This window comes from Arvicanthis niloticus, chromosome 23 (genome assembly GCF_011762505.2).
Source record: "Arvicanthis niloticus isolate mArvNil1 chromosome 23, mArvNil1.pat.X, whole genome shotgun sequence".
Classification (NCBI taxonomy): Eukaryota; Metazoa; Chordata; class Mammalia; order Rodentia; family Muridae; genus Arvicanthis; species Arvicanthis niloticus.
In genome coordinates this window covers 43,553,916-43,566,607 of record NC_133430.1, presented here as the reverse complement: position 1 = coordinate 43,566,607, position 12,692 = coordinate 43,553,916, and the positions used below count along the sequence as shown (strand labels likewise).

Below are 12,692 nucleotides of genomic sequence, written 5' to 3'. Positions count from 1 at the left end.
GTCTCTCTAGCTCCACAGCAACTATTTTCCAAGTGTAACCTGGACCTGTGAGACTCCAGGCCTGACTCACATGTTCTGATATCTGGATGAAGAAAGACGCCTCTCTTGAGGGTTATAGGTGAGCTTCTCTACTTAGCATCCTTGTTACTGAGCAGGTGAACCCCTGACTCTCCACTTGGCTCTCTGTAATGCATCACTGGCTAACCGTCAGGTTAAGCTTGTTCCCTTATGAGCCTTTAACAGTTTAAGGCAGTGTTCTCAACTTTCCAATGCTGTGACCCTTTACTACAATTCCTCATGTTGTGGTGATCCCCAATCATAAAGTTATTTTCATTGCTACTACATAGCTGTAATTTTGCTACTGTTATAAATTGTAATGTAAATATCTGTGTTTTCCAACGCTCTTAAGTGGCCCCTTCATGGAAGGGTCTTTCAACCCCAAGGGGGGGGTCACAACTAACAGGTTGAGAACCACTGGCTTAAGGGGCAAAAGGCTCAGCTTTTCAGTTGGAATTGGGCCTCCATTTATTTTCTGGTGTTCACCAGGCAGCTTGCTTGGTGCTTCTTTCCTGAGAGGAAGGTCTGGCTTTGGGTGGATGTTCTTGTTCACGGTCTTTGGTATCTTCTTGTTGCTAGTTTTCCCAAGATATATTAAGAAAAAGATATATTAAGAAAAAGGAAAGCTAGAGAATGCATTGCTATGTCCAACTTCACATCACAAGGTTCCTAGAAAGTCTGACTTCTCTCCATATTTCAGTCTTTTTATATTTATTGTATATATAACTCCCAGGGTTTCTTGGCTTTCTCTGAGGCAGGAAAGAAAAGGGACGTCTGTTCTCTCCATCTTCCAGAGCATTGGATTAGTTATCCACACTAGCCTTTAACCTGATAAGACATAAAACTAGCTTGCAGATTCCACAAGGCCAGGGGATGGGCAAGTGCAGGATTCATTGCACATCACTACTGCACAGGCTGCCTCTCCCAGGCAAACTGCTCCACATCCCTGAGACCGCCTCTGTGTGTTCCTGTTCTGTCTGTGCTTTGGTTGTGATACTCCACCCTTTAAGGGACCAGGTGTTTTTGAGCCTGTGCTGTTAAGCAATTCCTGACAGACACAGAGTTTGTACTGCTCATTTAAGTACCTGTTGTACCCTTCCCTCAGCTTTTCCTTTTGTGTGTGTTGGTCATTCCTCCCAGCTAGAGAATAGTACACTCTGGAGGAGATGAACACAAAGGTATAACTCATGCCCCTCTGTTTCCTCAGTTTCTAGCATGATACCAGAAATAATGGAGTGTCTCTGTACATTGGTCTGCTGGTTTGAATGACAATGGTCCCTGTAGGTTCATATGTTTGAATGTCCGCCCCCCCCCCCAACTACTTAGTGGAACTGTTTAGGAAGGATTAGAAAGTGTGACATTGTTGGGGGAGGTATGTCTCTGGGGTGGGCTTTGAGATTTCAAAAGCCCATGCCTGCTGTCTGCAGATCAAGATGTTAAGTTCTTAGCTACTGCTTCAGCACTGTGCCTGCCTGCCTGCTGCGTGCCTGCTGCCTGCCTGCCAGCTAGAGAATAGTACACTCTGGAGGAGATGAGCACAAAGGTATAACTCATGCCCCTCTGTTTCCTCAGTTTCTAGCATGATACCAGAAATAATGGAGTGTCTCTGTACATTGGTCTGCTGGTTTGAATGACAATGGTCCCTGTAGGTTCATATGTTTGAATGTCCGCCCCCCCCCAACTACTTAGTGGAACTGTTTAGGAAGGATTAGAAAGTGTGACATTGTTGTGACTGCTGCCTGCCTGCCTGCCTCCTGGCTGTCTACCTGCTGCCTGCCTGACTGCCTCCTGGCTGTTTACCTGCTGCCTGCCTGCCTGCCTCCTGGCTGTCTACCTGCTGCCTGCCTGCCTGCTGCCTGCCTGCCTGCCTGCCTGCCTGCCTCCTGCCTGCCTCCTGCCTGCCTGCCTGCCTCCTGCCTGCCTGCCTCCTGCCTGCATGCATGCCTGCCTGCCTGCATGCCTGCCTGCCTGCTGCCTGCCTGCCTGCCTGCCTGCTGACTGACTGACTGACTGACTGACTGACTGCTGCCTGCTGCCTGCTGCCTGCCTGCCTGCCTGCTGCCTGCTGCCTGCTGCCTGCCTGCCTGCCTGCCTGCCTGCCTCCTGCCTGCCTGCCTGCCTGCCTCCTGCCTGCCTGCCTGCCTGCTGCCTGCCTGCCTGCCTGCCTGCCTGCCTGCCTGCCTGCCTCCTGCCTGCCTGCCTCCTGCCTGCCTGCTGCCTGCCTGCTGCCTGCCTCCTGCCTGCTGCCTGCCTGCCTCCTGCCTGCCTCCTGCCTGCTGCCTGCCTGCCTCCTGCCTGCTGCCTGCCTGCCTCCTGCCTGCCTCCTGCCTGCCTGCTGCCTGCCTCCTGCCTGCCTGCCTGCCTGCCTGCCTCCTGCCTGCCTCCTGCCTGCCTGCTGCCTGCCTCCTGCCTGCCTGCCTGCCTGCCTCCTGCCTGCCGCCTGCCTGCCTGCCTGCTGCCTGCCTGCTGCCTGCCTGCTGCCTGCCTGCTGCCTGCCTGCCTGCCTGCCTGCCTGCCTGCCTGCCTGCCTGCCTGCTGCCTGCCTCCTGCCTGCTGCCTGCCTGCCTGCCTGCCTGCTGCCTGCCTCCTGCCTGCTGCCTGCCTCCTCCCTGCCTCCTGCCATGATCCCCATCATGATGATCATGGACTAACCCTCTGAAACTGCAAACAAATTCCCAATTACATGCTTCTGTTTGTAAGTTACCTTGGTCATGTTTCATCACAGCAATAGGACAGTAGCTATGACAAATGGTGCTTCTTATACCTTTAACTTGCATTTGATGATCTTGAACTAAAGATAAAGTCTTTGGTCTATAACAGACTTTATAATAATCTCATTCAGTAAATCAATTAGCAAATTCATGTCAGAGAGTTAGAAAGAGCTGTTCAAGATGAAGATATTGAGCAAACTGGCTTATAGGAATAAAAACTATGCCACAAACACAGATAGTGAGACGTGAGAATGAAGAACAAATCAGATGGGACTTTTAACATTACAGAACTAGTTAACGAAGTCCCAAAATATTTTAGAAGTTTTAGGTTGAGTATTTATGGAGCTAGATCTGGTATTAAAGGAAAAGGGAAGAGAATTGAAGGCTAAAAGTTAAAAATATTTGCAGATCACATGTTTAATATGTAGGCTACAGACTTAAGATCGAACACAATGGTAAAGTTCTTAAGTGTTACATTGGGGAATTTTCTTATAGTTAACCTAAAACTAATGACCTATCGTGCATTTTCCACAAAACCGTAGCTTTTAAAAAACCCTCTCTACTTCTCCATTGATAAGAAAATTCATTAACTCCTTCTGGTAATTCAGATGGTAAGTCTAAAAAGAGAACGATTCTATTGTGTGGTCTGTATTTTAGTGAACGATGAATTTCTGGAGATTAACATAATCCTTGTTTTAAAAGGATTTATATTTTCTATAAAATGAATTATTAGCTTCTACTCCTGATCAGAATTAAAGATTTTGCCTTCCAGGATTTGAGAATGGATTGTTTTGTTTTTCTGTCTTTGAGAAAGTATCCATTTCAACTCTCAGGCCTTATTCATCTTCTCAGAAGATACTTGGAATAATGTTGAAACTGCCCCATCAGCGCAGTGAGCTATAAGGTGGGTGCATCTGAGGAACAGGCCTCATCTCAGTCACTACAAGGAATTTTACCCATGGTGAGTTCCCAGCATCCTGTGTGCTTGAGCTTTCCCAGTCTGTCCATTTAGATCACACATAGCAAGCACGAAGTGGGAAGCTCTTTCCTCTCTTTTCTCACACACAAGCACCACAAGCACACAGACAGTAGGATCTCTAGTTCATAATCTTCTCAGTGTTCTCTTCAACCTCAAATAGTATTGAAAGAAGCAAACTCCCAGCTTGGTTCTTTTTTAGCCATGTTCTCTGTGATGACTTCAGTTAAGCGTGTTCATGTATTGATGTATTAGGCTCTTGAAAGCACGCCCTCTAAATTCTCCAACACATTTATTTTCACTTTGCAAACTCTTATTTTTATTTGGATTAAAAAGCTTTGATGAACAAACATATGATACATACATGGTATAGAACCAGTTACCACTTAAAACCTCAGATAATGATATAGTACAGAAATTAGAATAAACCACATTTTAATCAGGTCTGGAAACAAACGTTCAAGCTGAAAGTTGTAACACTAATTTGGAGATTTTGCACAAGTGTCCCTCACCCACTCAGTTCTTCCTCACAAGGGGAAGGCAGACTTAGTAAAACCAAGGTCTTTTAAGTCAGCTGGCTGATACTCTATTTACTCTATAGGTTCCCCAACCCAATATAAACAAAATTCTTCACAGGAACTTACATTTTGAAAACAATCAGGTCATTATATTTCCTAAGCCACATTACTACAGTTCTTAAAAGTCATGAGAAAGTGTATTATTTACTTGTACTGCCTTAAGTCAGGGCTTTTTTCTGTTTTTGAAGATGTCTGATCTTAAATATTATACCCTAAGTAATCACTGTTACTCTCCAAAAGCATGATTCTAAAATAAATAGTACCTTAAGTGCTTTTAATTAATTAGTTTTTTTTTTTTAAGTAATCAGGGCTTGTCTTAGGGACACAGCACCCTGTGCTGGATTTGTACTGCCTTAGGGAACCTGGGGCTGGCTCTTGGTTCCTACAGCACTAGAGCACTAGGAAGGAGCCGGGAGGAAGAGTGCTCTGGCTTCTAGTACCCCTGGTTGTTCAGCACATTTCCTAAGCTCCCTTGATCACTACTGAAATTTAATTATAAAACCATAAGTTACTGTGCACATTTCCAAAAGGTGGAGACAGCCAATGGCCCTATCCAGCTATGGTACTGATGAACCACATCAAGCCCAGCATGGCATGATAACCCTAAGGGTAAAACAGTGGCACATGTATCTTAGCAGTAACCAACATCTGTTTAATTATGCTTAAAAGCCACTCAACAAGAGGGAGACCATGTCTGGTACTAGAAATCTACCTAACTATTCAATGCTAGTGAAATCACGGTTATTGGAGAATGAACAACCACCCATTCACTAACAACCTATAAACATTTGTCCTTACACCCACAGATGAGTGTAGTCTTTACCCCTCATCAAGGAAAGTTTTCTTTACAACAGACAGAGACAACTACAGAAAACCTCAGCCAATCAAAATGTAAAATTCTGGAGCCCAGCCCCAATAAATACATTCACAAAAGACTCCCACACTTAAGGCTCAGGGAACATTGCAGAAGTAGGATTGGAAAAATTGTAAGAGCCAGAGGATCGCAGAGATTTCTCTAAGACTGTGTCTCCTAGTAATATGACAATTTACACCCATAGTTCTCCTCAACATGGCTGCCCAAATGTCAGCTGAACAGTGATGAACCAGTGAACATGACAAACTGGGTGGAGAGAAGCCTGCGTGGCCTTAACTGTAAACAAAACTGTAGGAAACTGAGGAAACCTGGAAACAGGAGATCTTGTTCTCCAGGGAAGATCACATCAATTGGTTGTCCAGTCGCAAATAGTCAACCCTGAAAACATACATACAAGTAGCATATATAGAACGAACATGTTATAATACACACAGACACACACAGAGAGAGAGAGAGAGAGAGAGAGAGAGAGAGAGAGAGAGAGAGAGAGAGAGAGAGAGAGAGAGGAGAGATTTGGAATATAATTTCAAATATATATTCCATATATAGAAAGACACATATTTGGAAAATATATATATTGTGTGTGTGCACGTGCTTGTGTGTGTATATATAAAATAATAATTAGTGAAAAAGAAAAGGAGGCCATGAATTTGAAGAATAGTAGAGAGAAGTATATGAGAGCGTTTGGAGGGAGGAAAGGGGAGAAATGTTTTAATTAAATTATAATCTCAAAAAAAAATATATGTAAACTAAACCATAATGAACAAAACTGAAGATCTGGGAGTAAACTTAACAGAATTATTTCTTTGAAGAAGGGCAGAACGAGACAAAGAGAGTGAAAGAGAAATGGGTTTACTTTCCATAGCTACGTATTCGAGCAAGCTGCACTCATATTTATGTATCTTGTGCTGACCTCAGAGAACTAACACATGCCCTTGCTCCTGTGACGCGGGATAATGGCGATGGCCTTCCAGTCAAGCTCCCAGCAAAGATTTGAGAACGAGAAAGATGGAACTGACACAAAGGAAGTGTTTGGCTAAACTAAACATGAATGTGAGACATCGTGGCTCGTGTTCCAGGAGTCCTTGACCTGTGATCAGTGAGGGATGTGGTCACTGTTCACCAGGGTGAGCTGAGCAGTTTCTCACTTTACAGATAAAAAAAATTAAATAATCCATGCTACCTAGGACGAACAGTAACATGGGCAATAATCAATACCTAGCCTCCAGAACCTCAATACTAGAAGTTCGTATGCAACCTAGATAAAGAACAGAAACAGGTCTATCTGGTGGGGGAGGGGAGGGAGCACGGCGAGATGAATTTCCAGAATGATGACTTCAAAACCATCAAGAAAGTCCTGATGATATCCATTTTCAATGTGTTTTTGAACTGTAGGAGTATTTATAAGTGTGATGTAACCTATCCTAATGACTCTGTATTCAGAGGCGTGTAGCATATTTAACTGCCAGAAGTGTTAGATCAGCAGTTTTCACCTTTGGGTCATGACCCCTTAGGAGGTCGAACAACCCTTTCACAGAGGCCACATATCAGATAGTCTGCATATCAGATATTTACATTATGATTCATAATAGTAGTAAAATAACAGTTATGAAGTAACAACAAAACTAATTTTATGGTTAGGGTTCACCACAACATGAGGATCTGAATTAAAGGGTCACAGCATTAGGAAGGCTGGGAACCACTAGGCTAGTTTGTGTCCAAAGGCTGTATCTAAAGAATTAAATTGCATTAGGTTTCCAGATTGTTTTTCTCTTTCTATAGACTGCAGAAGCAAGGTATAGTGTCAAATCTTGCTTCACTATCACTGGGACTTTTTCAAAATATGAAAGGGAGAAGGTTAGAATCCCCTTTTGAAATGGATTGCCAGAAACTATTAAAACACAAAAGTGTGTGTGCGCGCACACACACACACACACACACACACACACACACACACACACACCTACCTATCAAACACATACAATAGTGAACACAGTCTACTCAGTTTCCAAAAACAATGACTAGAAGAGCTCTGTAGTTTCCTAGATGGGGTGTATAAAATATCCTCAACATAATTTAAATCAAGATAGATGGAAACAGAAGTATCACATTTGGCTTTTTATAAAACATACTTGTGAACTTCATAGTCCCAGGAATGTATATTGAAGAACTCTTCCTTTTCTTTTTGCAGTTATCTACAAAATTATGTCAAATGTATCCAGAGAAAGGCACACCTGAGGCAGTCCATTCTGGCCTGGCTTCTCCTGGCCATTCTCTATGCTGTCCTCCACATGGTGTTCCATTCAACCAACAAGTTAATTCCCAAAGCAGGTGATGAGTTAACCTCTTACCATTTCAATTTGCTCAGATGCTCAGATGTCCTTTAAAAAAAAAACATCTTTCTGTAAACAAAGGGTCATTCTTTTATTCTTTTGCTTTTGTGTGCTCCTTTTGATTCGTTCTGGGAATAAAATAACTGATCATCGTGGGGGGAGAGAGGGAGACAGAGAGAGAGGGAGAGAGAACAGTTGCTCTTAGCGTCCTTTGTATAAAACTATGAGAAGCTGGCAACGCCTCAGTTAGCAGCCCTGACACTCTGCAGCTTCCACATGGCACTTTGAATGTTCCTTGGCCAAAGCCATCATTGCACATGCCCACTAGCATTTTAGATGTGAAAGATTATAGCGCAATAAGAAACTGCTATTTTTTTTTTTTTCTGTTATTGTTGGGAATTTTCCATCCTGCACAAGTGTCAGAAGCAATGAGGATAGCTGAAAATCCATTCAGTGTAACAGGTCTTTATAGCTTATGTGAATGGAGTGTGTGTGTGTGTGTGTGTGTGTGTGTGTGTGTGTATACACATATACATCATATACACATATACATATCCTGGGAGTTGACTGAGAATATTTTTGGAACTATTTCTTGGGGGACTTTAATTACCATCAATGTATAAAAATAAATAACAAAGTTTCTGGCCAGATGGCATGATCAATGGTTCATTTTCAGGAAAAAAAAAAAAAGAGTTTTAAAACATCCATATCTCTCTGTATGTGAAAATGAAGCCTCCTGTTTATCCCGCTTTGAGCTTAAAGTGTAAGTTTCGTCTCGGTTGAAATCCAGGCCTAAAGCATTCTTTCAAAAGGAGAAAAATAACAAAGTAGCCTTCTTCTGCCTGGAGGACTCAGTGAGAAAACAACTGGAGGCCAGGGGCAGAGCCACAGCAAACACAGACTCTGGGATGCCTTGAGCTCAGGCTTCCTGGCCTTAAGAACATCAGGAAAACTGGTTTCTATTTATAAAGCAAATTATAAAACTGAAAAGTCCAGCAAGGTGCTCCACGGTCTTCCCCTGGGTTTTGTGACCAGTACACTATTTTTTTTTCTTACACTGAAAGGGGAAAACACACACACACACACACTACAAAAATAGCATACAAGGAGGTTGGTCCTGCTTTTATCGGGATTTTTTAATAAATGTCTATTCGCTTGGCTCCCGTTTGCAACACCCATGTCTTATCCACAAGCCTATCTTGTCTCTGAAGTAGGGACCTTGGAGATTTAAATACAAGCCAGACAACAACCTATGAGAAATCTCTTCCTGGCTAATAATCAATGAAAGTATTTCTATACAAATATGTATGTTTACATTCCTTCAACCTCCCCCCACCCAAACTTAGAAGCTTGTTTAATTTTATTAGTTCATTTGATGCTTGGGAAAAGAAACCCCTAAATTGTTTGACATACAAAATATCTTCATAATAAAGATGCTAAATGTGGAAGAGGCTGTTTCGTCTAGTACCAGGACATTGCATCTAACTGGTGGAGTCTATTTGTAAATGTTTTCACCATTAAAAAGTAATGGTCACAGTTGTATCAATCAGCTTGGTTTAATCATTCCACAGTATACACTATCAAAACATTATATTGCATAAGCTTTAGGTTATCATTGGCCGTTTGCTCTTCGAGTTATACATTCTCATTTCATTTCGTTAGGCCACAAGAAGTTGTAAGAGCGATCAGGAAACTATTATTTGGTTTAAATCCTATAATCCATAGCAATTAATATATGACAAATGGGGTTGTCAAGCTTTGGGTCTTTTCACATTTAGTTCTTCGCTTCCTCCCTCCCCCTCCCTGCCCCAACCTCCTCTTTCCCCTCCAGCTCCTGCCCTGCCTTTCCTTCTTTCGCTGGCTTCTCATTTTATTTCTTGGTCCCTACTTTTTCTTTCCATTATTCAAAACATTCTCCAAATCTCCTTTCCCGGCTTAAATCATGTTTGTTCTAGAGCAGAGTCTAGACAACCCGAGGCACTCCACATAACCCTCGGAGGGGGTGGCTTAAGAAAGGGGTTTCCCTATATCAGCTGCCAGGAACACAAATGCCAGTCCCACCCTAGTCCCCTCCTCCAGGAACACCCACTACCCAGGCCTCACACTACATTACCAAAACTACACAACCCCCACTCCAGCATGGCACAGCACACCACCCCCTACAGTAGTTCTTCTGAAAACTGGGATAACCAGGTTGCCACCCCTCCCCGCGGTGCCTGTCTCTAGCTCCCAACAGCCAGGATGAGCCATGGCCCTGGGGTTGATTCCACCAGGCAAGGATCTGCAGGAAGGGCAAGTCAGGGGTAGGAGAGGCTAAACCACTGGCTGTCTTTTAAACGCAAAGGCGAGTTCACACTGCTGGGTAAACTGTGCCTGGAACACTGGCCATAACCCCAGTACTCCAATCTACAGCTAGAACCTTCACATTTTAGGGCTTCCAAATTTCAGTACTCTCTGATAGATTCAGGTAAAGAGCAGCTAGGAAATAACGAAGGAAGACTACAACTTCCAACCCTCCTAACAAAGCTGTCCCTCCGGAATTAAGCTTGGGACTCTCAGGGATTTGTTTTCTGCGCGGGAGAAAGAGAGCTGAGCTGGAGGAAAACTGGAAAGGAGTAGGGTGTGGTGATTCCTTGAGGGAAGAGAAAGGGAAAATTAAAGTCTCTGGCTTTGCTCCGCTGCCCTAAACCCAGCGGGAGGGTCCTGAGGCGGTGGGTCCGCCCGCTGCTGTCGCCTGTGGAGCACTCTAAGCGCAAACACGCCTCAGGAAACCATCACAACCTGTCACTCCCGCCCTGCTGCCCTGAGGCCCCTGACAAGAAGGAAAAACTTGTTCCGGGGCGCAGCAGAAGCCAGGCTTGCCAACGAGGACAATGTCTAAGGCTGAAACAAGAGTAATAATGAAATAACTGGACCAACAGCCTTCTTCCTCCTAGCCGCTGGCAGCACCCTGCTGTTTTCCACCAGTCTGCTATTATTTACAATCGCCCGAGGCGAATCCCTACTGGGGTTGGTGCCCTAGGTAGACAGGCCAGGAAGACGCAGAGGAAAGCTGCGGACTAGGGGGCCCACAAGAAACACGGTCCCGGCCTCCATCTACAGGGTCGCGGTGCGGGCCGGCTTACCTGTGGATGCAGTTTCCATGGCGACGGGAGGCGACCGGGCGGGGCCGGAGCACAGTTCCCGCGACGACACTACCCCAGCTTCGGTGCCCGACCCCCAGGCGGGCTCCCCATCCTGCTGCGCTGGCCTGGCCCCCTTCGGCGGCGCCGCTTCGTCTTCCCCATCTCCCCGGCCCCCGAACCACTGGGACCCGGGGCTAGCCAAAGACAGCGGCTCATCTTGCAGATCCGGCGGTGCGGCCATGGCTGGCTGTGCCCCAGGCTGGGCGACTATGACTTGGCAAGGCCGGGGTGCAGTGGCTAGGGACGCGGTCGCTCCCTGCTGCTGTCCCTACCGGGACTCCGGGCTCCAGGAGGCTGCAGAGTCTCCGCGCCACCGTCGCTGCTTTTGCTGCAACTCGGGCCGAGCGGCGGCTGCTGTTCTGGGCGCTTCGGCTCCTCCTTCTCCCCCTCCTCTTCCTCCGGGGCCCCCGGGCGGCTGCCGCCTGCGCTCCTCCCCTGCTCCAGAGGCAGCTTGCTGTGCCTGCGCTGCTTCGCTACTCCCAAGCCTGTTATTACGCAGGTGAAAATGGCCTGCTTGGTCCGTGTCCTCTCTAATGCACGTCAGCCCCGGGCCTGCTAATGGCAGGCTCTGATTAGGGGATGTGCCAAACCCACTTGATTTTACCCTTTATCTGGGAAGAATACACAGAGAAGACCAGCAGGTACTGGCTGCAGGCTGACTAGACAAGAAGTTAAAATCAGAGTGGAGTCCTGGGACTCTAGGACAGCAAGGGAGACTAGTGAATCTCAGAACAACCGTTCTGAGAGTTAGCTGCAGAAAGGACACTAACCTGCTGCAACCCGGGGGTTGAATCTTTAATCCTCAAGTTTCCAGAACCGGTCCAAACAAACAATAACAGCAAAACAGAGTACAGAATGGGTCCTCCGATGGAACTCCACAAAAAAAAAAAAAAAAAAAAAAAAAAAAGCTTTCCAGACCTGTCCCAAGTAACATTGAAAGCAAACAGGATGCTACCAGGCATTATAAAAGAAAGGAAGGAAGGAAGGAAGGAAGGAGGGAGGGAGGGAGGGAGGGAGGGAGGGAGGGAGGGAGGAAGGAAAAAAGGAAGGAAACAAGGAAGAATGGTTGTGCCTTTTTGGAAACAGAAGGCCGACAGCCATATAAATGACAGTCTGTCTTGAAGAGTCTGTTTTATTTGAGAAGTAGACATCCATAGAAACTTCTCGGTCCCCGCTCCCCGCCCCCTTACTGTGCTCTCTGATAATGACGGGTGAAGGTGACTCACCTACCTGTGCTTTTCCCATATTTAGACCTATTTAGACCTATCTTTTCAAACAAGCAGTCTTACTGGTTCCTGAACTGTAAGATGATGTGTGTCTTTCTTTTAAGTCTTGGCTTAAGTCCTAACATCAGAGTAGAAGAGTACAGTTTTCTGTTACTCCTACTCTAAAAAGGGGGAGGACCTGTGCTGCTGCATGCAGAGAGGTTGTGTAGGGCTCTTGGCTGCCATTTGCATATTAGGAGCATCACAGTATCTCTAAATTCAAAGGCGAGAGTCATCAATATTTGGGTGTTCTTAAAAATGATGAAAATAGAAAATTTTTTATTCAGTGTAGTCTTTTGTTCTATTATTACAACAATGTTCAAAAGATAGTAATAAACTGGAGGAAAATGTATGTGAACTTACAGTCACCAAAATTTTACAGTATTGATATATTAAAAATTAATCCCTGCATCCAGAGAGACAGCTCAGTGCTTAAGAGTGACTGAGGCTTTTCCAGGGAACCAGAGGTTGGTTCTCATCACCTACATCTGACAGCTTCCACTTGCCTGTAACTCCAATGCCAGATAGGAACCTCCTCACAGTTTCACTATTAATATGTTTACATGGCTATTAAGGAGTATTGAATTTGAGGCACTATGATGAGGCAGATACTTTGTTTCTCTGAGAAACACTAAAGAAATCACTGGAAAACTTGACTAACTGCAAACCCCTTTGTATCCTAATAGATATAGGGTGTGGTGCGAATGTTCGTC

General features: G+C 45.1%; 1 protein-coding gene across 1 annotated transcript in view; it reads right to left on the bottom strand.

Moving 5' to 3' along the window:
- The window catches only part of Rtn1 (reticulon 1), a 202,684-nt gene extending 191,480 nt beyond the window's left edge, over window positions 1-11,204 (bottom strand). The window contains exon 1 of the mRNA XM_076922041.1: window positions 10,655-11,204. Within this exon, the coding sequence (XP_076778156.1) occupies window positions 10,655-10,895 (241 nt within the window). The 5' untranslated portion in view covers window positions 10,896-11,204. The remainder of the gene's footprint in view (window positions 1-10,654) is intronic.
- Window positions 11,205-12,692: the final 1,488 nt, after the last annotated feature.